This window comes from Pteropus medius, unplaced genomic scaffold, assembly GCF_902729225.1.
Source record: "Pteropus medius unplaced genomic scaffold, Ma_sr-lr_union100, whole genome shotgun sequence".
Classification (NCBI taxonomy): domain Eukaryota; kingdom Metazoa; phylum Chordata; class Mammalia; order Chiroptera; family Pteropodidae; genus Pteropus; species Pteropus medius.
This window is the reverse complement of record NW_024342470.1, coordinates 2,406,428-2,433,576: the sequence shown is the minus strand read 5'-3', so window position 1 is coordinate 2,433,576 and position 27,149 is coordinate 2,406,428. Positions and strand designations below refer to the sequence as shown.

At 33.5% G+C, this 27,149-nt stretch overlaps 1 protein-coding gene across 4 annotated transcripts in view; it reads left to right on the top strand.

The window, feature by feature from the left end:
- SBF2 (SET binding factor 2) overlaps nucleotides 1–27,149 on the top strand; it is a 369,201-nt gene that overhangs the window by 221,113 nt on the left and 120,939 nt on the right. For all 4 annotated transcript variants that reach the window (XM_039863556.1, XM_039863554.1, XM_039863555.1 and 1 more), the window contains exons 14-16: nucleotides 8,695–8,899; nucleotides 13,734–13,843; nucleotides 15,147–15,296. In XM_039863556.1, the coding sequence (XP_039719490.1) occupies nucleotides 8,695–8,899; nucleotides 13,734–13,843; nucleotides 15,147–15,296 (465 nt within the window). The remainder of the gene's footprint in view (nucleotides 1–8,694; nucleotides 8,900–13,733; nucleotides 13,844–15,146; nucleotides 15,297–27,149) is intronic.

Here is a 27,149-nt window from a genome sequence, read left to right as displayed (position 1 = left end):
TAACTGTGTCCAATACTATAATAAGTCTATTTCTTGACTAGAATACTAGGAATTTAAGAAAAGTTCTATCAGAAGGAGAACTTCTATTCTCTGCTAGTCTTTGCCATTTATGGCGACTGTATAGAACTAATGTATATAGCATGAACACATTAGAAATTTCTGTTGCTCTGTTGTAATAATAATAAATATTGACTGTTTAGAACAACATGCCAGGCATGGGATTAATCACATTACATATATCATCTCTAATCTTCATAACATTAATGTTAGATAAATGTCATTATCCTCATTTTCCTGCGGATAATTGGCTCAAGATTATATGGCTCTAAGTAATTGAATTCAGATTTTAAATTAAGCAGTTTTCATCTAGCCAATTCCTAATCCTATCGTCTCACTCCATTAGACTAGTTCATCTCCAATTGGAAAAATAGTAATATTTCCAATGGCTGATTTTATGCTTTGTTCTTTGTGAAGCACCTTAACATGTGTTCTCATATAATCTTGGAAATTACCCTGTGAGTTAGATAGGGCAGTGTTGATATGTAAGGAAACCGAAGATTAGAAAGTTTTTTTCCCTTGCCGGCAGGAGAGATCTATTGATGGATTTCGAAGAATAACAAAACATCAAATGGAAATCGGTGTTTGATACTCTGGGACTGATTCTTTTAATACTAAATGTTTATTTCCTAGATCTTTACGAGCCTATTCCAGAACTATGAAATTTTACAGCCAGTAAGTGACCAGAGCTAGGGTTCTGACACAGCTTTATCTCTGTTACATGACCAAGTATACAGTGTATGTAAGGGAGTGTGCCAAGCCACTGATGCAAAAACAAAGTAAACTCCTTTCTTGCCTTTATAGAACTTAAATTTTATGATACATAGTTTACACCAAGCCCACACAAACTAAAAACTGCAATAAAATAAATACTTAGTAATTTTACATTATTACAGGTGAATGTAAAACGCAAACAACCACTGTTCTTTAACACTTGTGAAGTGGTCATCATGAGGGATTGTGTTATTAGGTAAGACGTGGAGATCACCCTTCAGATGAATTCTACACTTCTTGAGCCATTATTGGACTCCTCCTCCCCACTATACACAATTATTTCTATTCCATTTAGTTTAATCAATTCTATTCATTCAGTATTAGGCATCTACTATTTATTGCCAGCTATTTTCTAGGTACACAAGTCCCCTAAAACTTTGAGAAGAGGGTACACGAGGAGTGGAAATTAGAGAACATCCCAATGGATTGTCATCAGACTTTCCGGGATTCCTTCTAGTTTTAAAATTCTGAAATCCTTGATGGTCTCAACATTCCTGAAGTAAATATTTTACGAAGTTGAAAAGTTACTTTCTTGGGTTGTGCAGGAAGTTGAGGGGAGGGAGGAAGGATGGTCTCAATGTAAGGAAAATAATCCAAATGGTTCTATTTTTAACTAGTCAGTTTTTTTAAATCACATTTCTAAAATTCCCTTTTGGTAAGCAAGAACCAACCATATAATTTAACTATTTCCTTATTATCGGGTTATAATTGAGACCTGGTGATTCCATTCAGATGTTTGTAAATACTTTATTACACTGAACTCTGGTATGTGTATCTAGCCTCTCTCCTTCACTTCCCTTTGACATATTTCAAAAGCGAACCTTCATTTTCCAGTTTCCTCTCACCATTCCTTTATATTGTTTTTTAGTGAGTAAGAATGAATTGTAGGAATGTGAGTAGACATGAATAGGGTAAATTGTAACTGACTTTAACTGTTCTTTTGACTTAATGGAGCTTCCTAAATAAGAAAAGTGTTTGGTGACTGGTAGAGGAGGGGAATGGAGAAGTGGAATGAAGGGGAAGGAAAGGAATAAATCCATTGGAGACAAATTGTGTAAGCATTGGTAAGGTTTATACCATGAAGATGATTGGCCATACATTTATACAGCTTTCCTTTCCATGTCCAATCGATAATCCTGGGTCTGCCCACTTTGTCTTTTAGAATCTTCAATGTCTGCATGAAGATTTAGCTACTTACCTGCTCTATCCCTATGATTCTAGATATATCTTATAAAGGACCACTAACTGCACACAAAATGAGTATGTTAAGATAAGCCAGGACAAGAATTTTTTAAAACCTCCATTTCAAGACATTAAGAAATTAGTTAGAGATGTGTTTCACTGGTTTACATAGTGCTGCTTTTCTAATTTGTTTTGCATCTGCAGTAGTACATAAATGTAGGCTGGATGTTTTAATTCTCTGACAGTTTTCTTAAAAGTTAAAGGAAAAATGAGAGCACTCAGGCTTTCTTATAAAATGAGATTTTTATTTGTGGTTTACCATTATTTCATTACCCAGCATTGAAACAAATAGTTTTTAAAATCCTAACAAGAGAACAAAGCCCAAATACAGGAATAGCCATTCTAAACCATGTAAGATCTACACTCTTTACATCTCTGCAGAAAATTAATTATACTCCCAGGCAAATTTAGTCTATACTGATGATGTTTGTACTCTTTGTTGTGAGTCAAAGGATTTTGTTTTTGTCGTAGGAAGGAAGTAAAATATTGTGATCATCTTAGTCTTAAAAAGTCAAAACATAAACAACTTAGCTTATTATGAGGAAATGAAGCATAAAAATCAGTCTTCTTCCCCCATCCTATTTGATTTATTCATTTTTAAGTCGAGTTTACTGTATATAATTTACATAAAGTAAAATTAGGCCTTTTTTAATGTACAGTTCTGGAGTTCTGACAGATGAATGAAGTTATACAACCACCACCACCACAATAAGGACATAGAACATTTCTATTACCCCCCAAACTTCCTTAATTATCCCTTGTAGTCACATCCTCCTACCACCTCTAATTCTCAGTGTCTGATCTCTTTTCTGTCTGTGTAGTTTTAGCCTCTTCCATGATGTCATTGTGTAGCTTTTTGAGTTTGGTTTCGTTCACTTAGCATAATGCATTTCAGTGCATTACGTCACTGCTTATATCTGTTGTTAATTCCTTTTCCTTGTTGAGTAGTATTCCAAAGTTCTGTTTATCTGTTGACCAGCTGAAGGATACTTTGGCAATTAGAAATAAAACCACTCTAAACATTTGCATAGGTTTTTATGTGAATATAAATTTTAATTTCTCTTGGGTAAATATTTAGGAGTAGGATGCTGGAGGGTATGCTAACAAAATGGTAACTGTGTAAGAAACTGCCAGAGTGTCTTCCCAGGTGTCTATAACCAACCATTTTGCATTCCCACCAGCAATATATGAGTTTCATTTGCTCCATATCTTCACCAACACTTGGTATTCTCAGTTGTTTTGTTTTGTTTGTTTTCTTTTTAGCCATTCTAATAGTTGTGTGGGGGTATCTTATTATAGTTTCAATTTGCATGTCAGTAGGTGAGTGAGAGTATAGGTCTCTTAGTCACTATATGCTTCCTTAGTACTTATAAAAATAATACTTGTCTTAGAATATGGAACTTCCATCTTAACAGGGGAAATCCCCCACCCCACCCCTAGAAATTTGGCAATATCTGGAGACATTTTTGGTTATCACAACTGGAGAGGGTATGCTACTGGCATCTGATAGGTAGAGGTTAGGCATGCTTCTAAAGATCTTACAATATATAAAACACTCCTCTTCCCCAACAGAGAATTATCTAGCTCAAAATGTCGATAGTGCCAGGGTTGAGAAACTCTGGATTAGGGCAACCAGTCCTAATTTAGATGTTAGACATTAGATATCAAAGTCATATACCTAATTTATTTGTATTAAAGTTGAGATGTTAATTTAATTGGGTGATTATTGACAAGCCTGTGAGGATGGAAAGTTGAGAATGTTTCATTCTGTCAGTATGGTGTTCGCAGCCAGGCAACTCTAAAAAGTCCAGTTACATTTTCTCAGTGTTTAACAACTTAGTCCAGTGATAGTATTGGTTTTGCTGTATTTGAAAGGTTTTGTGAAACTTACTGTCCCACACAGCTCTAGATATAATTGGTTCACATTAAATATTAATTGAATATTAATTAAGTTAATATGGGAAAGTTGGTAACCTCTAACAAGGTCACACTGATTTGTCATTCACTACTGACCAGTGTGTAGAAAGAAATTTTTTTCCCAATGTGGCTGTTGCCTACTTTGAATTTCCAGTAGTGGCTGGGGTTTTTTGTTTTGTTTTGCTGTGCTTTTATTTGAAGTGCATTCTCAGCCTCATTTTCTGTAAGTCCTAGGCATATTTTCATTTGGCTTGCCAAGAAAAGAGAAAAATCTATGTTTCCAGACCAGATGGTGTGTGTGTCATTTTTTCAAGTCTGAGAAAATCATTGTACCTCTCATTACTATAATATGCTCTTACAGCAGAATTACAGAGAACATTTTTTGAGAATCATTATCCAACTTCAGAATTTCCTCTAAGCAATAGTGCATTTTGCCAGTTTTCTTGGGCATTTCATCATGATTGCTTTGGACACAATTTTTACCATGTTCACTATAAGTGTTGAGTTGTGTAACTCCATGATTATTATTTTATATTTGCATTTCTCTGCAATTCAAGATGAAAATTTGGCTTCTTGTTTATTCTTTTGGAAAAGAATGAATTTCCTTGTTTCAATAAGGAGATTCAACAACAAAATTGGGCTGCAGTTTTTAATGAGCTCAGTAATCTTCAAGAGACTAGTCCGAATGCATTTGGAGTTACAAGTAAGAGCAGATGTTTCTAAGAATATGTAGAGTTTGTGAGCCTTAAACTTCCTCTCATTTCTGCTGTCTTCTCAGATGTCATTATGTGACCAAGCTGGGTGTAAGGCGGTAAATGTGGTCCTTTATATTTACCACAGTGCCCGTTAGAGGGCAGCAATGTACAGACACAGCAGCCAGAAAACCAAATATACTAGGTTTAGGGGCATGAGTTCTTTTTCAATCTTCAAAACACAATTGAATATAATTTAGTAATTTTAACCATAACCTGAATTTTTATGTAGAATATCTATACAACTAAAGGATAGCCTCATCTTTGAACTTTGCTTTAAAAAATGATAAAAAAAAATGCTTATTATTCTTAATTGTCTTTGGATTTGGTTTACAATATTTCTAATTGCTTATGAGAAGAAAAACACTATTGACGACTAATAGCAATATCTTTAATTAATGATTTCTGTTTAAACCATTATTTAGTACTATTATTATTATTGTTTTTGTTAAAATATAAGTAGCTGGTGATTTGGGAATCTTGGGAGAAAGAGATGACTTTAGTTTTAGAGGCCTAGTGTCATGCCATAGAACAGGGGTCCCCAACCCCCAGGCCGTGGACCATTACTGGTCCGTGGCCTGTTAGAAACCGGGCCACACAGCAGGAGGTGAGCAACAAAGCTTCATCTGTTTTTGCAGCCACTCCCCAGCGCTGGCATCATCGCCTCAGCTCCACCTCAGATCATCAGACATTAAATTCTCATACGAGCACTGGTCCCTGGTGCCAAAAAGACTGGGAACTGCTGCCATAGAATATGCAGTGAATAAAGATTTTTCGAATGAATGTGCCGTAGACTTTTGGAAACAGCTTTCAGAATTATTCTGGGGAAGTATGTGTGTGTGTATTCGAAAAGTTTCCTGTAACAACTCATTCTAGCCTCACAAGAACCTTATGAAGTAGGTACTATATTGTTATCTTCATTACAAACGAGGAAACTAAAATACAAATGGTAAGTGAATTGACACTATACCAGGTCACTCTACTAGTAAGTTGCTAAACAGGGATTTGACTCAGGTGGTTTGGCATCAGAGACCATGAATTAAAAATACTTGTATTCCCTCTCTCATTGAATTGTCCAACCTTTTCCTGTGAATTGTAGTGCCACCTGTCTCTATCACATTTTCAAAAATAGAGTCCTATTTCTGGGTTCTCTATTCCATTAGCTCTTTTAACCTTTCACTAATACCAATTGCCATACTATGTTAGTTATTAAAGGTTTATATAAGTTTGGTATCGAGAAAGTTTGACTTCTCCTTTCACTCTTCTTCAGAACTGCCTTGACTATTTCTGGGTCTTTGTTCTTCCTTATAAAGTTTGGAAGGAACTTGTCACATTATAGGATTTTTATAGAAGCATTATTTGCATTCTTATTTTTCTAAACCGCCTTTAGTCATTTTTGGAACAAGAGAGAAGAGTATATAGTAAGAAAGATAAAATATAGCTAAAAAAGATATTGGCATCACTAAGAAGATTTTCTTTCTACTTTTTTCCCCATGTTTTAAATTTTGTTATAATGAATATTTCCATAATGGAAAAATCTATTTAAAGTTTTGATTTTTATTATAAAGAAAATAAGTGTAAATAGAAACAAAAGTTGTGAAGAATATATTTTAAATTATTCTGATTTAGACTTCAAAATCCACATGAATTACCGACCTAGCCTGAAAAAAAAAAATCTGCCCAATGGCTTTTAGAAAATTGATATTTATAACTTTTGAAAAGATACTTTAAATTTGCACCTAAAGAACATACGAGTTTTTGAAAAAGCAATTTCAGAAACTGCAGACCAGTAGTGTTTTGATGTTAATACAGGCACAATTTTAAAACAGTTTTTCCAGCATATGGTTTAAAAAGTAGTTATCGCAAAGACTTGGCATAGGAATTTACTTATTTATTCTTCCCTGCCTTTGCTAATGTTATAAGGGGTAAATACAAAGTGTGTATGAAGGGTGCTTTGGCAAGAACAAGTCTTATATCTGATTTCACCTTAGAAACCTTGTAGGAGAAGCATAAGTATATGTCTTAAGCAAAGTTATTTATCCATTATGTGAAAAGAGCAAAAACTAGAACCCAGGTTTTTTAACACTTTAAAGGAGTATTATTTCCATTATATTGCTGAAATGTGCTACCTGTATCATCCGCCCTGGCTCAACCTTTCCTTTATCTGGATCTGAGCCACATAACCAAAAAGAATTGTGAAGAGCAGCTTTAATAGATGATGACGGCTGGCCTTTTTAACTGTCCAGAGAATGTATAGGGTAGTGTGGAACTTAACCTACAAGATGAATAACATAGATTTAGGGCAAGGGTGGGGGGAAGGAATTTTCTGGCAAAGGATAATAAATGCTAGAATTGGTCTAAGAATGGTTGTAAAGCAGCCTTCCCTGGAGAACTTAATAAAGAGGATGGATTCCACTCTGCCTGTAGTATTTGAGATATAATCCTACTTAACTAGATGACTAGATAAAAGTTCATGCCAGTACTAAGGATCTAAAAATATTAGCTGATACATATAATTCAATGATTGCAATCCTAATACATGTTCAACATGGTGTCCCACTCATTAGGATACAGTAGGAAGTAGTTTAGGGTGCCTGCTGTGTGCCAGGTAGGTTTTAGATTCAGAAGACAAAAGTATTTTTTTAATTGACAGAAATGTCTACCCTCATGGAACTTCATTTTATTGAGGGAAGATAGACAATAAACAAGTTAAATAAAAGATGTAGTATGTGATAAGTCCTAAGTGCTAAAGAGAAAAATATAATAAGGGAAAAGAGAGTATGTTGGGGGATATAATTTTAGATACGGTGGCCAAGAAAGGTGGCATTTGAGCAAAGAAATGAAGGAAGGTAGAGAGGATGCTGTAAATTGGTGGGGGGACAGACATTCCAGGCAGAGAGAAAAGTTATATGCAAAGGCCTTGAGGCAAGAACAAGAAGGCCTATATGTTGAGAGCAAAACGAAAGAAGAAAACAGTAGTAGGACGCAGTCATACATAGAAAATCCAGATCTCGTGAGGCCTTATAATTGTTGTAAAAGCTGCGGATTTTATTCTGAGTAAGGTAAAGAGGTATTTAAATGAACAGAGTACTTAGGTGATGATTTAAAATACTTTTAACTAGAGCAGTCTGTCTGCAGTGTTAAAAATAGAGGAGGGAGGGAGCAAGGGTGGTAGCAGGGATACCAGTTAGGAGACAGGCGTTCTGTAGTAAATGAGAGATGTTGGCTTGAACCAAGGTGTCGAAAAGAGGACAGGTTATAAACATTTTAAAGGCAAAGCCCACAGACTTGCAGAGGAATGGATACTTGGGTGTTAGAAAAAGACATTAAAGATGGCTCTAAGCTTTTCACCTGAGTGATTGGAAAAATAAATATGCCATTTACTGAAACGAGAAGACTGTTGAAAATAGATTTGGAGGAGGTAAAGATTAAGTGCTCCGTTTTGGACATTTATTTAAGAGATTATTTTAAATCCAAATGAAAATACTTATATTGCATATATGGGTATGGAGTTCAGGAGAAAGCTCAGTTGAAGATAAAATTTTGTGAATTATTGGTGTTTTTGTGGTTTAAAGATATGAAACTGCAAGTTACCACCAAGGAAGTAAGTGTGAATAGAAAAGAAACCCAAGGTCTGAGCCCAGGGATATTCGCATAATTAAAAGATTAGGGAGAAGAAAAATAAAGATATAGCCAGAAGACCTAGAAACCAAGTAAAGAAAGTTTTGACGGACAAATAAGAGTGATCAGCTGTATCAGATGCTGCCAATAGATTGTGTAAGATGTAAGATTCTGGTACTCGGTATTTTATGGCATGTATCTAATGTCTGTACAATCACTCATCTATCTGATTTTATTTAATTTGTGTCCCTCTTAGCTCCCACTCCCTTCCTGACAATTTGCCATTGTTATTTTAACTTATGAATAATTTTACCTATGTTTGATGCTACAGGAGAATCCAAACCCTCATATGGCATTTCAGAAAGTTCCACGCCCAACAGAAGGATCCCACTTGCGAGTTCATATTCTTCCTTTCCCAAAGATTAATGAAACCCGGGTACAGGAATTAATAGAGGAAAATCTTGCTAAGAACCAGAATGCACCTCCTGCTTCACGAGTGGAAAAGAAATGCGTTGTGCCAGCAGGTCCACCTGTTGGTATGTATTTGTTTATTTTAAAAGTAAAATTTTTATCAAGACAGAAGACACACAATGAAAGTGTACAACTTGATGAATTTTCACAAAGTGAACAAACCAGTGTCACCAGAATCACAGCATTATCAACACCCAGAAACACTGTTCCATTCACTACCTCTCACAAAGGGTGACCATTCTCATTCACCTAACTGCCACCACTATAGATTCTTTCCTTTTTTTATAAACACCTATATTGAGATATAATTCACTTACCATAAAATTCACTCATTTAAAGTATACAATTTAGTGGTTTTTAGTATATTTATAGGGTGGTGCAACCATTTTCATTATCCAATTTCAGAACATTTTCATTACCCCAAATAGAAATACCCATGCCTATTAGCAGTCACTCCCATTTTCCCCCCAAACCCACTCCTTCCCCAGGTTTAGGAAATAATCTACTTTCTGTCTTCATAGATTTGCCTATTCTGGACATTTTATATAAATGAAATTATATAATACATGATCTTATGTGATTGGCTTCTTTCATTTAGCATATTTTCAAAAGTTCATCCATATAGCATGTATCAGTACTTCAGTGCTTTCTATGGCTGAATAATGTTCTATTGTGTGTATATAGATATTCCTCAGTTTGTGAAAGAGTTACATCCTGATAAATCCATCGTAAATTGAAAATATTGTAAGTTGAAAATGCATTTAATACACTTAATCTGCTGAACATCGTAGCTTAGCCTAGCCTACCTTAAATGTGCTCAGAACACAATATCCAAAAAAGCTGGCAACACAGTACACTGTAGTGCACCAGCTGTTTACCCTTGTGATCACGTGCCCATCTAGGGGCTGCAGCTCACTGCCACTGCCCAGCATCATGAGAGAGTACCACATGACACGTTGCTAGCTTGGGAAAAGAGAATTCAGAATCTGAAGTATAGTTTTTACTGAATGCATATTGCTTTTGTACCACTGTAAAGTTGAAAAATTGTCAAGTCGAACCATTATAAGTTGGGGACCATCTGTATATCATATTTTGTTATTCACTCATCAGTGGATAGATATTTGGGTTGTTTGTACTTTTAAGCTACTATTAATAATGCTACTGTGAGCATTCATATGTAAGTTTTTGTGTGGATATGTTTTCAGTTCTCTCAGGTGTATACCTAGGTGTGGAATTACTGGATCATATGAGAAGTCTGTTTTATGTTTTGAGGAACTGCCAGACTATTTTCGACAGCAGCTGTACCATTTCACATTCCCACTTGTAATATACGAGCATCCTGATTTCTCCACTTTCACAGAACCTCTTTTCAATGATTGTTGGCCATTTTTATATCTTCTCTGCAGAACTGTCTTCAGATCTTCTGCCCATTTTTAAATTGGGTTGTCTTTTTATTGAGTTAAAAGTTCTCTATATATTCTATATACAAGTCCTTTATCAGATATATGATTTACAAATATTTTTTCTTATTCTATGAGTTGTCTTTACTGATTTTTATTTCTTCTTTTTCTTCGGCTATTGAGGAAGATGGGTTAAATCTCCTGTGATAATAGTAGAATTTCTATTCCTCATTTAGTTCTATTTTTTCTTTATATATTTTGAAGTTGATTTATTAGATGCAAATTTATTTACAAATGTTACAACATCCTTGTGATTTATACCTTTATCATTATGAAATGTCCCTCTTTGTCTCTAGTAATGCTTCTTGCCTTAAAGTGTACCTCAATGTTTGTATAGCTACACCATCTTTGGTTAGTGTTTGTATGGTTTATCTTTTTTTATCCTTTTATTTTCAAACTTTTTGGGTCCTTATATTTAAGATATGCCTCCCGTAAGCAGCAGGTGGTGGGTTTCTTTAGCCTGTCTAACTATCTTAGTATATTACTTATATTTAGCTCATGTATATAAATAAAATTACTGATATAGTAATGGCTTTAATGTAATTCACTGGATTACTTTTTTGCTATATGATACCCCTTTTTTACATTTCCCCTGATTTCTTGCCTTTTTTGGATTAATAAACTTTTTCTTATTTCATAGTTTATCTCCATCATTTATACATTTGTTTACTGTTCTTTTAGAAATTTACCTAGGGATGATAGCACATATCCATTTTTGTGAGTTCAGCTTTCACCAGAAACTTTGGTCAGCCTAGCCATATTCCAGAATCAAGCCTGGGTTCTCAGCCTCTTGTCTGCATCCAGTACTGGCAAATCTCCTGGAGAAAAAGTGGTTGTGTGTCTCCAGTCTTTTCCCTTCTCTAGAATTTTATGTCCTCTAATCTTTGTGCTTCTGTAGCTCTCTGATATATTTAAATAGATAGCTTTTGCATTTTATCTGACTTTTATAACTGTTCCTGGTAGAAGTTTTAGTTTGCTACAAATGGTTCATCATACCTGAAAGTGAGTGTAATTTTATTATCAAGGAATAACAAGGTATTAATTATATTATTCATATAATAATGCTAACAATCTATGTATTCTTAAAATTTGTTATCTACATAGTAATGTTAATATTACTTATTGCTTATTATTTATTTAGTAACGTTTATTTGCCATTATTTCCTTAAGAATTAACAGCCTTTACTTAAGTGTCAATTTTCACATAGAGAAGAGGTCAGAGAAAGTAGACATGTTAGGGTAAATAGTAATTTTTTGAAGAGTTTTGGTCATGTAATTTTAATATTCGTTAGTTGAATGCTTATTTAAATACTCACATAAAATTTAATTTGCTTGAATTGTAGCCTGTAGTGTTGTCTCAGTATTATCTTTGCATAATCTCTACATCGTTTTCAGTTCACATCAAATTCTTTCATTAATTGATTGTGGAATGTCTCATTGTAATCAGAGAGAGGTACATGTGACTCAGTATATGGCCCTCTATTCACTTTTTTTTTTTTTATCTATGCACTTTTTATAAAACCAAAATACATGAATGCATGCATGCATGCAGGGGCCTCTGGTTCGTTTAGGTTGATCAGAATCAGAATTTTTCTTGTACTAAAATTAAAAGCTATGAATGTTTCATTTTACATGATACTCATTTAATGGTATGGAATTGCTTTGTCACCTTAAGAGACATTCACATTTTGAGAGGTTAGTTAGTTTTCAGCTATTCCTCTATGGGGTCAGAGTAACGATGATTGTCTGGAAACAGCATTTGATAGCCAAAGACTTAGAAAAGGAGTCCTGGAAAGTCAAGTACCCATAAACCAGAGTTGTTATCAAATGTTAGAAAACTAGTATTGGAATACCACAACTGGAGATTTTGCCAATCCCTGAAGTATCAGTTACTCCAAGTGAAGAACTTTCTTCTGGGAGTGAACTAAGTCATAGTCTCCAAAGAAAAATAATAATTCCCAGATAGTTAAACATATTCATTGTAAGAAAATGTGGTTTTTTTAATTAGCTTGTTCTAAATAAAATTTAAAATACCCTTACAAAGATTTTAGAATTAAAAGTTTATAAACGTAGCTTAGAGATGTTGCTCTCTCAATAATGTTATATGATATTATTTACAAACTCTTAAGAATTTTCTACTCTAAATATAGATTGATTTCAATTTGTGTCTATACCACTAACCTAAATGCATGGGAAGCACCAGAACCCACAATTAAGAATGAGCATTTCAGACAGAAAAGTCATGTAATATCTGTTTAACCATCATAGTCATGAAGAATATTAATGACACATGATTAAAAATAATTTTAAGAAAACTAGGGAAATCCAAGTAAGATCTGTTGTCTAGTTAACTATATGGTGTCAAATGATCTCCTGATTCCGATAAAGCACTATAGCTATGTAAGATATCACCATTGGGGGAAGCTGGGTAATACGTGCATAGATCTTCTCTGTACTATTTTGCAACTTTTTGTGAGCTTATAATTATTTCAAAAATTTTAAAAAGTGATTTGAAGGACATAACGCTTCATATTGATGAAAGGAATGCTAATAGGTAAGACATGATGGTCTTTCTTATTAGATGTGGTGGGAGCTGAACGAATTACATCTTTAGATTCCAAGAACAGCAATGAAATATAAGAGATCTTTCTTTTTGGTTTAAGAATTATCAATGCTAACCTCGTTTGTACAAATGACGTAATATAGTTCTTTAGGAAATTATACTTTTAGTTTAACAAATGCTACCTTCATTTATATCCTTCTGGTATTATTCTTTTAATAAGTTAAATTTATTTTAAGTAATTTAATCAGTCTACATAATAGACTAGAATCATCCAACGTTGTGGTAGAGGTGACAAGTCCTAAGTTCATAGGACTACAAAGTGACTCTCCCAATCTATGTAGTAATTATTTGGCTATTATCATCTCTTTTTTTGTACAGTGCTTCTTCAAATCCTCTCTACTCAAATTTGTAGAATCTAATTTTTGGTGATATGTTTGGTTTTTCTTTGGTAATATCTTAGACATATCAATTTCTTTTTCCATTAGCTTCTTTTGTCATGATCCTGTACCCCAAACATTCCTTATCAGTTTGTTTACAGTTAAAGGTAAAATAGATTTTATCTTTGCTTAATATAATTTTACTGTATAATATACATTAATTTGCATAAGAGTTAAGTGTTTCATTGGAATCTATCCTGTGAAATTACCCTTAATATGCCATTGACTAACCTGACACTTCAAAACCTAAAAATATAATCAAAGTAATGAAATGGGAATGCTTTCAGTGTCATTTAACAAGGGAGAAAAATAAATTCTAAGTGTTGGTCAGTTATGTAAACAGTCACAGTCACATAAACTAAACAGTAATATTCTGCTTGCTTTTGTAATTGCCAAAGGAGTTTAATTTATTTGTGTTTTCTTTATATTCCTTGACTAGTTTCGATAATGGACAAGGTGACAACAGTTTTCAACAGTGCACAGAGACTGGAAGTTGTTAGAAACTGTATCTCATTCATATTTGAAAATAAAACATTGGAGACTGAAAAGGTAATAAAATGCCATCTTTCCCAAGTAATAATTTGTCATTTCTCTTTCAGATTTACATGTTCAGCTTGCCAACTGACCTCTCTCCCTAATTTCATCCTTTTTTTCTTAATGAGTGTTTTGATCATTTTAAATGAATAGTATCTAAGAAAAATATTGACAGTTATTTTTTTCCCTCAAATTTTTAACATTGTTCATTAAATCCTATTTTGCATATTACTTTGAAACCAGACATTTTAAATGTAATTTTTATTGGCAAAGAATCTAGTCAGAATAATATAATAAATTTTAGAAACCATGGTATTCTACTTAAATGTGCCTCGTTAAGGCACATTTTCTTGTCTTCGTTAATAAAACATGCTAAACATAATGTAAGCTTTCTTTAGTGACTCATCATTATTCTAAACATCTACTACAAGGGGCTAGTAAAGCATGTCAAATAAAGAGTAAAATTTTACCATTACACTAAATGACCCCAAGCTTCTTTATGTTTTGAAGTTGTTTGGTTTCCATTTTGGGAGGAGGATTGATATGTTACAGACTTTTTTTGGCTTCTCTTGTTTTCGGCTTTTACATCCTGATCTTGTACTTGTACTTGCTTGTAATAACATTATGCCCTTCTGCTTTCAGACTTCTTCACTTCCTACTTATTTGCTACTCTGTCTGCTTTTAAGGCTTTCAAAGTTAAATAAACCCTTTGTTATTTTATACAAAGTATATTAATTTTACATGGCGAACTGGAAGAGGCATTCTTGTGAGTGATAAAGTGAAAGAGTTTTAATGAATAAACCTAATCTGTTTATTGCTCTGAGTCTTTTTTCATTATGACACTGAAATGAGAAGAGATTGTAGAATTTTTCAGTTATAAATTAAAACTGAGTAATGATGAAATAGCTGACCATTTTAAAAGTAGAAAATCACCTGTGTTTTGGGTCATTTTAATTTTTCTTTCTACTCTTGCCCTGTGGCCAGTTATTGAAAGGAGGTGTCTAAGCATCAGTGGCTTTGACTCATAATCTGAAGCAGCAGTCATTTTGATGACCAAAGTTTAAAAATGTAGTTAATGTTTTTTAAATTTATCACATAAACTCATTCTACTTATTTCTCATGCTAATTTACAAATAAAAATAACTATAAATCCACCTATTTAAAATTGTTCTTAATAGAAAAGCAGCTCTTCTCTAGCAGTTTAATTTTACTAGTAACTGTCAAATGGCTTATAGGATACACTTGAATTTTCAGTGAGATTAAAACTTAATTTTTTCTAGTGGTGCCTTTTGTTCACTTCCACCTCTCTTTTCTTCAGACACTTCCTGCTGCATTGAGAGCTCTTAAAGGAAAGGCAGCCAGACAGTGTCTCACTGATGAGCTGGGTTTGCATGTCCAGCAAAACCGGGCAATATTAGACCATCAACAGTTTGACTACATAATAAGGATGATGAACTGTACTCTACAGGTAATTTTTAGTTCTTTTAGGTTATTCTTATTTGAGAATACTTATTTTTCTAGGAGATTCAGTAATTACCGATATATCAAGTTCTTTGGCCTTCCACAGCTTATAGGACGAAGAGCCAATATCTGTAGCATTTCAGTCAGAAACAGTTATTTATTACTCTGCATAAATCTTAAAAGTTTTTTATTCTTTTTTTTTTTGTTTTCTCTTGAAAACTACTAGGTTATTTTACTAGTTCTTTAAGCTTTCTGAAAATGAAGTCATCTTTAAAATATTTGGTTATATGTTATTTAATATCTGTATTCATGTCGGCTCTTTCTAGTCAGTTTTCACTTGTTAAGTATTTACTAAGCACTTTGTGTATATGATCTTATAAATATAAACTTCCCACAAAATCATGAAGACATAATTTAGGAGAAGCAAATAACCTGATTTCCCCATCCTGTCTCCCTTGTTAGGTATTCTGTGACATTGATGTAATATTCTTTACAAGCAATGCAAAAATCCTCTCTCAAACTTTTTGTACAAGGAGAAAAATGTAATTAAATATTAAGATTTCAAAGACAATCTGTGGGACTCCAGAGAACCTAAATAAAATGCATATTAAATTCTGGTAGATTGGAAAGTGAGAATTACAGGATGTAATTGATAATTATATGTAGATGAAGAAGGCCTAAATAAATGGAAAGATGTACCATGTTCATAGATTGGAAGACTCAGTATTATAAAATTATAAAAATCAGTTTTCCCAAAAATAAGAGGCAATGGAGGAATTCATTGAAAAGAAAACATACAAATTTGTCTTCAGCGTCACTAATCATCAGGGAAATGCAAATCAAAACCACATTGATATATTGCTTCACCTTTGTTAGAATGGCTGTTGTCAAAAAAACAAGAAATAAGTATTGATAAGGATGTGGAGAAAAGGGAACCCTTGTGCACTATTGCTGGGAATGTAAATTGAGAAATAGTATGGAGGTTCCTTAGAATTAAAAAGAATTACCATAAGATCCAGCAATTCCACTTCTGGTTATATCTAAAGAAAATGAAAACAGAGTATCAAAGAAGTATCTGCACTCCCATGTTCACTGCAGCATTATTCACATTAGCCAAGATACAGAAACAACCTAAGTTTTCATCAGTGGAAGAGTGGATAAAGAATATTTGGTGTATATAAACACTGGAATATTATTTAGCCATGAGAAAGAAGGAAATCCTACCATTTACAACAACATGATGTTCCTTGAAGACATTATACTAAGTGAAAATAAACAAGCAGAGAAAAATACTGCTTGGTGTCACCTGTATTTGAAATCTTAAGAGGAAAAAAAGAGAAAATGCACACTCTTAGAAACAGACACAAACTTTTAGCTATAAGATCAATAAGGCCCAAGGATCTAATATAAAACATGCTGACTATAGTTGATAACACTGTATTATGTAATTGAAATTTGCTTAAAGATTAGAACTTAAATGTCTGCACCAAAAATAAATAAATAAATAAATGAACAAACAAATAAATAAATATGTGAAGTGATGGATGTGTTAATTAATTCAATCATTGGAATCCTTTCACAATATATACCTATATCAAATCACCACAATCAACAGTTTAATTATTTCACCATTTTATTCATCAATTATGCATCAATAAAACTTTTTAAATTTTTTTAAATTAACTTGATTATAGTAATTAAGATAGCATGGTATTGGACAATTATAAACAAATTGACTAATGGAACAGAATATAGAGTTCATAAACAGATGTACACGTATATGGAAATGTGATTTATGACAAAATCGACATTTCAGATCAATGGCAAAAAAGATGAAAAAAAGATAAATACTGCCAGAACAGGTGGATGACCATGTACATGTAATGTACCATGTATACAAAAATGTGCAAATACCTCACACCACACAGATCAGTTTCATGGGGATTAAAGATTTAAATATGAAAAGCCAACCAATACAATTTTTCAAACAGAATAAAGGAGATATCTTTATGACTTTAAGGTGGGAAAATATTGACACAAATAGTGCCAATCTTAAAAGATTAATTTGACTACATGAAATTAAGAACTTCTGTTCGTCAAAAAATACCATAAGGAGAGTGAAAATGCAAACCTCAGAGTGAGAGATTTTTGTAAAGCATATGACCGTAAATGTATTAGTACTCAGATTATAAAAACTCTTACAGATCAATAAAAAGATAAACAGCCCAAATTCTAAATGGATAAGAGACCTAAAAATGTATCTCGGAGAAAAGGAAAGGAAACCCACTTGGATAATAAGTGTATAAAAAGACGATCTTAAAAAAAGAAAAGATGATCTAGGTCAATAATTGGAGAAATGTAAATAAAAACCACCATGGGAAAGACTTCTGTTTATATTCACTATTTTGTAATAATTTAAAAATTGGATAATGTCAAGTATTGCTGAAGTTATGGAACAAATGGAACATGTAAACTCTGCTCATTAGAGTGGAAAATGGTATAATCACTTTAGAAAATGTAATAAGATATAAGATAACAAGATAATTTGTCATTTTCCTCTAAAGCTGAAAATGAATATAATCTGTGATCCAGTGATTCCATTCTTCAAGGAGCTCTTGCCCATATACACCAAGAAGCATGCACAGAAATGCTCATTGTTTGAAATAGCAGAAAACTAGATACAATTCATACACCAACCAGCATAATAAATAAATTAGGGTACCTTGTTATATTGGAATATTATTTAAATGAGAAAATGAATGAATTACAGCTAGCTACAAGGAACAATGTGGATGAATGTCAAAAAAGATAATTTTGTGCAAAAATGAAGAGACAACTCAATTACAATATGGTTCTATTCATATAAAATTCAAAATGTAACATATTAGGAATATTTAATTTAGGAATACAACATGTGGTAAAACTATAAAGAAAAGCAAAGCAATGTATACATATATTAAATCATGCCGTACACTACAATTTTTTTGTCAATTATACCTCAATCAAGTTAAAAAAAAGGAATAATTAACAAAATATTGAAGAAAATTACTTCTGCGGAACAGAGAAGAAGGGCAATGAACATAGAGATCTTCAAAAGTAATGGTAAAACTCTATTCCTTGAACTAGATATATGGGTATTCATTGTATCATTATTCTTTATAACTTTATGACTTATAAACATTAACGTCTTAGGAACTGCTATTAGGTTTTTTTGCAGGGCATAGTTATCTTTTCAAACCCATTTCAAAGGATATCTTTCTCAGAAATTCTAACTTAAAGTCTAACATCAATGTAATCTTATAACAAGCACTTTGTAGTTTGTTTAAGCAAATTGACAAGATCAGAGATGATTCACTTTTACCGGAAATACAATCTTATTTTAGAGTATAAGAGATAGTTATAATAGTTTATAATAACAGAAATTGAAAGTAACCTAAATGTTTAACACTTGGATATTGATTAATCATGGTACAGCTTTTCTTTGGAATTGTTTGGCTACTAAATAGGAAGAGGTGGGTATGTAATATGTACCTATATTGAAAAACTTATATATTGCTAGGTGGGCAAAAAGGAAGTTACAAAAAGTAAATGTGATTTTATTTTTGACTTAAAATTACATGTATGTATGTATGTATGTACATCATAGTAAAAATCTGGAAAGATATTTATACTAAGTTCATAACAGTGGTTTAGAAGATTAGAAGAGTTTTGACCTTCAATTTAAACCTTTCTCAGCTTGAAACACACACACTCACACACACACATATACAAGCATAATTAAATTTTATAAAATATAATAAGCATCTGTTTTATAATTTTTAAAGAAGATTCTCATTTTTCTAGGAAGGAAATTATCAAACACCTTTGTGAGAAGACTATAACATAATTAATGTGCCCTAAAAAAAGCCACATGTCTTTTGTTACTTTGGTACTTACTTTGGTACTGTAATTATAGAGAACAAAGGAATTTGATTAACAAATCAAGGTCTCTAGAAACCCTAAAGTTAGGTAATTTTCTGATTTTCTATACTAATTGATGATAAAACTACAAAAACTATTTTACAGTGCTTTCTTCATTAGTATTTTCTGTGTTGTTAACTGAAGGACTAAGTTATAAAGCTTTCTTTAAACTTAATTTTAGCATATACTAGTTAGTAAGTCACTTATAGCATAGTCAGGTACCCTTGGGCTACAAATATATTTCTTTTTCCTTTGAATAGTTACATGTCGGAAAAAAAGAAGGCATGGATCTTTTTGCTATTTTCAAACACACCTGGACTGATGGGCACATAATATTTCATAATTCAATATTTAATAAATATATAAAACTAGATCCTATCCTCATCCCAGTGCATGCTGTTATTTAACATTACATAGAGGCTCTTCTGAGTTATAAATGGGCTCACATGTGCTATACTTATTTTAATGAGTTATTTATTACCAACTTGGGATTTATTAGTATTTCTATTCTTGCTGCAACAACCTTACTTGTGGGGATTTAACATGACATTCTGAACATTTTTTACAAAAGCATAGAGTTTCAAGGCAGAGAGGCCAAACATCTGTGTTGGTGTTTTAAGAAGAAACATTAACTAAGTAAACTAATTTTTAGGTAGTGGTAATTTTTGCTTTTCCTGATCTTGAAGTTATTCTGTCTTTCCTGTCCTCAAGGGAAAATTAAATGGAACATGAGTACTGCCAAGGGCCTATTTTGTTTATCAGGTTCTTTCAATGCCAAGATAATTTTTTTTAAAGGACTGGTTTATGTAGGTTATAGATTATTCTTATATATCATCTTATTTCAAATAACTGATCATATTTTAGTATTTTTTAATAACCGAAACTACTATAAATCTCTCTAAACATATCGGGGCCTTAACTATTTCCATTTTAGCAGATAAATGATGAAAACTCTTTATGTGTCAAGATCTTAGCCATGAGCTTTTAACAGTAAATTATAATTTGAAAACCTGATTATATCTTCCATTTCCAGCATCATAATAAACTACATATTATGAGGGACCCTCTCACTAACATAGAAATAGATCTTAGAAAATTACCAAAAAAAAATGACTTTGATACATTTTTTTCTCAAGGAGAAAAGGAAATCTTTAATAGGTCCTCCCTTTATTCTCAAGAAAAGGACAAATAGAGAAAACCAAATTCTGAGCAATTAGCAGTTGGGAAAACTAGATTTGTGAGCACAATTCACCTTTGGCCTCTGTAACAAGAGTTAGTTGAACCTGAGAATTTTGTATCAGGCTAGGACACTGGAAGAAGAAGAAAATAATCCTTATTCAGTAGCATGCTGCTCACTCTTGCCTCCAAAAGTAACAACTGTAAATCCATTCTAAAACAATGCAACCCCAATTTAGGCCATCAGGATTCTCATAGATTAAATTCAGTTAGCTATGAACTCACAATTTAAAAATGACCAAATACCAAGGAAATGAGCCAATATAGATTAGTGTCAACAGAACCAACAACAGATTTAGACCCCTAAAAACTTTATATATTGGAATTATTCAGTTAGAATATAAAATAATTAAAATATTTCAATGAATAAAAGATTGAATACAAAATAAGCAAATAACAAGAGACTAACAGAAATGGCCAGGTAAGTTTAAATTATGTAATCATTAAAAGTAAAAACTCAAAGGATATGGAAGATTGTTGTTAAGATGTTATTTCTCTACAAATCGATCTGTATAGATTGAATGCAATCTCAATGAAAATTGCAACAGACTTTTCTAGAAATTGACAAGCTCAGTCTAAAATTTATATGGAAATGCAGGAGACTTCGAATGTCAAAAGCAATCTTGAAAAAATTAGAGGACTTAATATTACCTGATTTCAAGACTTACTATCAACCTCAATAATCAGGACAATGTGGTACCAATATAAGTAAGCATCAACAAATAGATCAGTGGAAAAGAGCACCCACAAATACACCCATATTTATGGGATTTTAGAAAAAGACACCAAAGCAATCCAATAAGGAGAGAAGATTTATCCACAAATAGCGCTGGAAAAACTAAATATTCATATGGCAAAAAGTGAACCTTAACCTCTACCTCACATCAAACACAAGAATGAATTTGAGGTAGAGCATAGAACTAAACATAAAATATAAAGCTATGAAATGTTTAGGGGAAAACATGGAATAGTTTCATGACTTGGGAATGGGCAACAGTTTTTTAGGTCACAGAAAGTGATGACCAAAAAAGAAAAAAATGATCATTATACTTCACTGAAATTAAAACTATGCTCATCAAAAGACACCATTAAGAAAATGAATCGGTAAGACTGGCAAAAACTATTCCGAAAATATGTATGTGGCAAAGAACTGGTGTCATCTTTATATAAAGAACTTCTACAACTTAAGAAGAAACTAAACAAAAGATATGTGAATGGTCAATAAACACATAAAGAAATGCTCATTATCATTAGTTGCCAGGGAAATGCAAAGTAAAACATTATGAGTAACTGCCATTGACCCTTGAACAATGCAGGGATTGAGGAACTGACCCCTTCCCCTGCAGAAAATCTGAATATAACTTTTGACTCCCCCAAAACTTAACTACCCCTGGTTGTTCCTCAGTATCCAAGGCAGATTGCTTTTAGGATCCCCAGTGGGTCTCAAATCTATGGATATTTAAGTCCTTTATAGAGGATGGTGTTGATCAATACATACAGTTGTCCCTCTGCATCTGCAGACTCCCAAACTCAAACTGAAAACAGTAGAGGTATGTACTGAAAAAAATCAAGCATGTCAGTGGACCTGCGCAGTTCAAACCTTTGTTGTTCAAGGGTCATCTGTACTGTATAACCACCAGTATAGCTAAAATTAGAAAGACTGACAGCACCAAATGTTGGCAGGGTTGTAAAATAACTAGAATTTTCTCTCACACTTTATTGTTGAGAATGTAAACTGGTACAATCACTTTGGCGAAAAGCCAGAGATTCTATTAAAACTAAGTATATACCTATCCTACTATCCAAAAAGTTCATTCCTGGGTCTTTTCAAAAAGAAATGAAAACATCTACAAAAAGATTTACCCAACAATATTTGTGAGAGCTTTATACATAACAGCCTAAAACCGGAAACAGCCCAGGAGTCCATCATCCAGAGAATAGATTTTTTAACTATTATGTATTCATACAATGTAATACTATTAAGCAATAAAAATGAACGAACTAACAATACATACAACCATTGAGGTAACTCTTAAAAATATTATGACATGTTTGTCAAAACTCAGCGAATGTACACTTAAGATTTGTATGTTTTACTGTATGTGAATTGTGTAGCAAAAGAAAAAATCTATAAACAAATATTGAACTCTAATGATATGCATGCTAAAGCACTTAGGGGGAAATATAATTGATGCCTGCGATTTACTTTGAAAAGCACTAAAAATAAGACAAATTAATTGGTATATAGATGGATAGATAAATGATAAAGTAAGCATAGCAAAAAGTTAATGATACAATCTAGGTGGTAAATATACAAGTGTTCAGTGTAAAATTCTTTCAACTTCGATATATGTTTGAAATTTTGGGGCTAAAGTAAGTAAAGAAATAAACACATAATTACAGAAACTCAAGGGATAGCTTAAACATCAGACTAGACATAGTGAAAGAATTATAGTGGACTGAAATACATGTCTGAAGCAATTACACATAGCGGGACAGAAAGAAACAAGAGGATGGAAAATATGGAAGAGACGTTAGGATACATGGAGGATATAATGAGATGATCTAACACACTGCTATTCAAAGTGCTAGTTTGTGACAGGATTAGGAACTTGTGCCAGAATGTAAATCAGTGACTTTCAATTCATTAAAAGTCTTACAGTGTGGGGCGGGGCGGGGGTGGGGGGAAGGAAGGTAAGCTACTTAAACAGTGGGCTCAGTGTGATGTCAGCTGGATGTGATCAATATATCTAAAGTAACCAAGGGTCTTGTCTTATTAAAGAGGAGACACTTCAAAGTTGAACCTCAGTTTTGTCACAGATGAAAATTCCAGTCACCAACAAAATGTTTTTATAAAATTTCATTGGTTACTGGATAAATTCTTGTATTGGAATTCTTAGGCTAAGGTTGCTGAATAATGTAGGAAACCACAGAGGTTTAAAAGTATGAGAAAAAAGGTTTCTCATCTGGAACCCCAAGCTTTCCCCATCAGATTGACTTAATCTAGAAAATTTTAAGGACATACTGAGAGATTAAAATATTATCCTGGTTCTTAAGGAATTCACAGTCTAGAAGGAAAAATTTACAGGTAAACCAGTGTTTATAATACAGTATTTATAATACAGTGGGATGTGCATTCATAGAAAAGTACTATGAATCTTATTATGGGATTACTGGATTTAGTTTGGAAAGAACATGGTCACAGAAGACATTTGTTAGACAAGGATTGGGAGAGAGAGTATTCCAGATAGAGGAAGTTGCCAGTAGAAAAAACTATGAAGAGGGCCTGTGTTTTGAAAATTGAAAAATATTTTCATATTGTTGAGTGTAGTGTGTGAAAAGGTTGGGGAGATGAAATGGAAGAAGTAAATAGGGTAACTTCTGATTAAAGTGAAAAGATTGAATATGTACATTTAATCTCAGCTACTAACCCCATTAAAACAAAAGTAAAGGATTTTTTAAAAACACATAAACCCACAGGCAAAACAGGAGAGGACAACATCATTTTGGAAACTAGAAAGTTGATGGACGAGTGACTTTACTTAGCAGACCAAAGAAAGCTTTCTTAATTGACAGTTATAAAAGTACTAAAGCAGCCCAATTTGCAGAACTGTAAAAGGCTCAGTAATTAGGGACAGCAAGTTATCTCTAAAAGCAGGAGGTTATGGTGGAGCTAAAACATTAAAAAGAGGATTGGTTGAAAGTCTCCTTAAGATGCAGTTGGATTTCCCTCCCAGATCCTTTTCCAATTCTGTGTAAACAGCCAGCCGCCTTTCCTTTACCCTGACAGAAGATTAGAGGTTTGTTTGTGTATTTATTTTTAAGAGAGAGAGGACATCACTAGCCTGGGAGACACTAGGTCTGGCTGAGGGAATTTTTGTTTTGTTCCAAGCGGGGGGGTTAAGTGAATGCCAAATATTGAGCATACCAGTCAACTTTGTCTTCAGCTTCCAGAACTCTGGCAGCCTGCCATCAAGGCAGGACATTGGAAGACAGTTCTCTGAGAAATGTGGCCAGCCAAAAAGAAAAGATTTTATTAAAGATCTTGAGATTAGGAGTGTCTCAACAGAACAGCTCAGCTAGGTCATGCTATAAAGCTCACAGTCAACCAGCTTCACCATGTATATACATTCCTTTTATTTTGTCATCCTATGGTTTACTTCTTGTGGAGGGTGACCTAAACAGAAGGGGCCATTGAACAAAGTTCCTACTTTCCACCATTGTTCCCCAGCTCAGTTTTCATTCCCCACTCCCCCCTTGTAGAAGAACCATCTAATCAGCATCCATAATCGTCCTGGCCTTTTCCTTTTTGGGTACCCATATCACTCTGACTGCCTCATTCAACCTCAGCTTTCTTTTGGCTCTGAAACTGGGTCAGCCACAGTCACTACTGCCTCTGAAAGTAGGCTCAAAGACATTAAGTAATTTTCCAGAATGACACAGTTTGTAAATTGAAGAGGCAAGTTCTAAATCTAGTTTGTGTTTTGTTTGTTTACTCTATGCTTTCAACTCACTGATACCATGTTCTTCAAAAACTGTGGGAGTAGGTACTCTATAACTAAAGTTAGGTTTAGATCTGGAACCTGTATTCTGGAAACTTATGGATCTTCATTTTCATTTTTTAAAATAATAGTTACTACTGAAAAACTCACACCTTAGCTGAATGAAAACAGACCTTGTTTGTATTGTTCATCATTTTATACCCAATATCCAGCACAGCACCAGGTACGCAGAAAGTATTCAGATATTGTTTGAATACATGAATGGTTACATAACTCATGGAAGCAGTTATTATTGAAATAAGAGTCTACTTTCATAAGTTACTTATCAAGGAACTAACTTGGTTGTCAACAGCTTTGAGTTTCACATTTAGGAGAAAATTCATTAAGTTAGCTATTCTAACAGCTGTAAGAGTCAGGCCAAATCTTTGGCTACCGTCACTCAACCAAGACCATAGATGAGAATTCTTTGACAAATCTAGTAGAAACCTTTTAAGTTCCTATCTTATTTGACATGTGTAGCGTTTGATGATGACCACTGCCACCTCTGAAAAACCCACTTTCTTTATCTTTGATGATAACATTTCTCCTTGTTTTCTGCTTTTGAATCTCTTTTTCAGTCTCTCTAGTGGGGCTTCTCTTCCCCCATCCTGCAAAAGGTGATGTTCACTTGTATCTGTAGGTTCAACCTTAGAACTTCTCCATCTAAGATTCTCCCTAGATAATCTTATTCATCCCCATTACTGTCTTTACTTATGCCCTCCAAATCTTATCTCAAGCTCTAATCTACCTCTTATGTTCCAAAACTGGATATCCTGTGGTAACTGTCCATCTTTACTTGAATGTCCCAAAGCTATTTAGATGTTATGTTCTAAAGTGAAATAATCATCTTTACTCCCATTTCCAGCCACCAGCCACGAGCCACAAACTCTTCCTCCTGAATTTCTTAGTTCAACAAATGATACCAATAGACCAACAACATGGAATTAGTCTCTTTCTCTTAGCCTTCTCCTCATGTCTGATCAACCACAGAGTCCTATACATTCTACTTCCTAATGTCTCTCAATTCCATCTACTTTTCTCTCTCCTTAAATTCCACTATGCTGATTTAAGTCACCAACATTTCTTACCTCTGTTACTAAGCCAACTTCTTAACTGGTCTCCCTACCTCCATCTGGAGCCATTCCTCTTGTACGTCTGTCACTTTGTTTTACCAAAATGATTATTCTGCTATTCACGTTGGATCTTGTCATTTCCCAACTTAAAATCTTTTCCCTTTGCCCTCAGAGTGAATTCTAATTGTATCTTGGTCCCTTCCTACCTCTACAACTTCATCTTTGACTGCTGTCGGTCCTCTGGCCTTTGCACATTTTATTGCCTTAGTTTAGAACACTGTTTCTTTCTACTCTTACTCCTCAATTCTCCCTTTCACCTAGCCAACTCTTACTTATCTTTTAATCTCAGTTTAGATGTCACTTCCTCCTGGAAGCCTTCCTCAGACCATTAATTATGGATTGGTAGCCATTTCTTTGTGCTTTCACTGTATCTCATACTGCCCCCATTCTATCCACTGTGACCCTGCAATAGCACTTATCACATATAATGAAATTGCCTGTCAACTTATCAGTATTCTCTGTTATGTCTGGCATGCAGTCTTTCAATAAAAGTTTGATGAATGAGTAAATGAATAAGTGAATATAATATAAGTAGCTGCTTGTCTCAGCAATTTCCATCTCTAAACAAGCCAGTAGCTTTTACCCTTTCTTGGCTATAATCCAGTCCCCAACCAGAGCCAGTCTCAGTTCACTTTTGTGTCTCTGTGCACAAAATATCTAAGAGAAAATAGATGTATAGTTTGATAATTCATGACCCCTGCTTGAAAGTAAAACTTAAAGTTTACATACAGCTGATCTGTACTGTCCCAATAGACAGTACTGTTACTGATATATTTAAAGTACAAGTGTTCAGACCTACTGTATTAGAATCACCAGGGATGAAGCTTAAGCATTTGTATTTTTTTAAAGTTCCACAGGTAAATTTGATACGTAGCTAGATTTGAAAAATCATTGTCCTATTATCTAATGTACTCATTTTCAGAACTTTTCTTAAATTTTTAAAATGTGCATTTCTGGATTCCATCATCAGAATCTCTGATTTGGTAATCT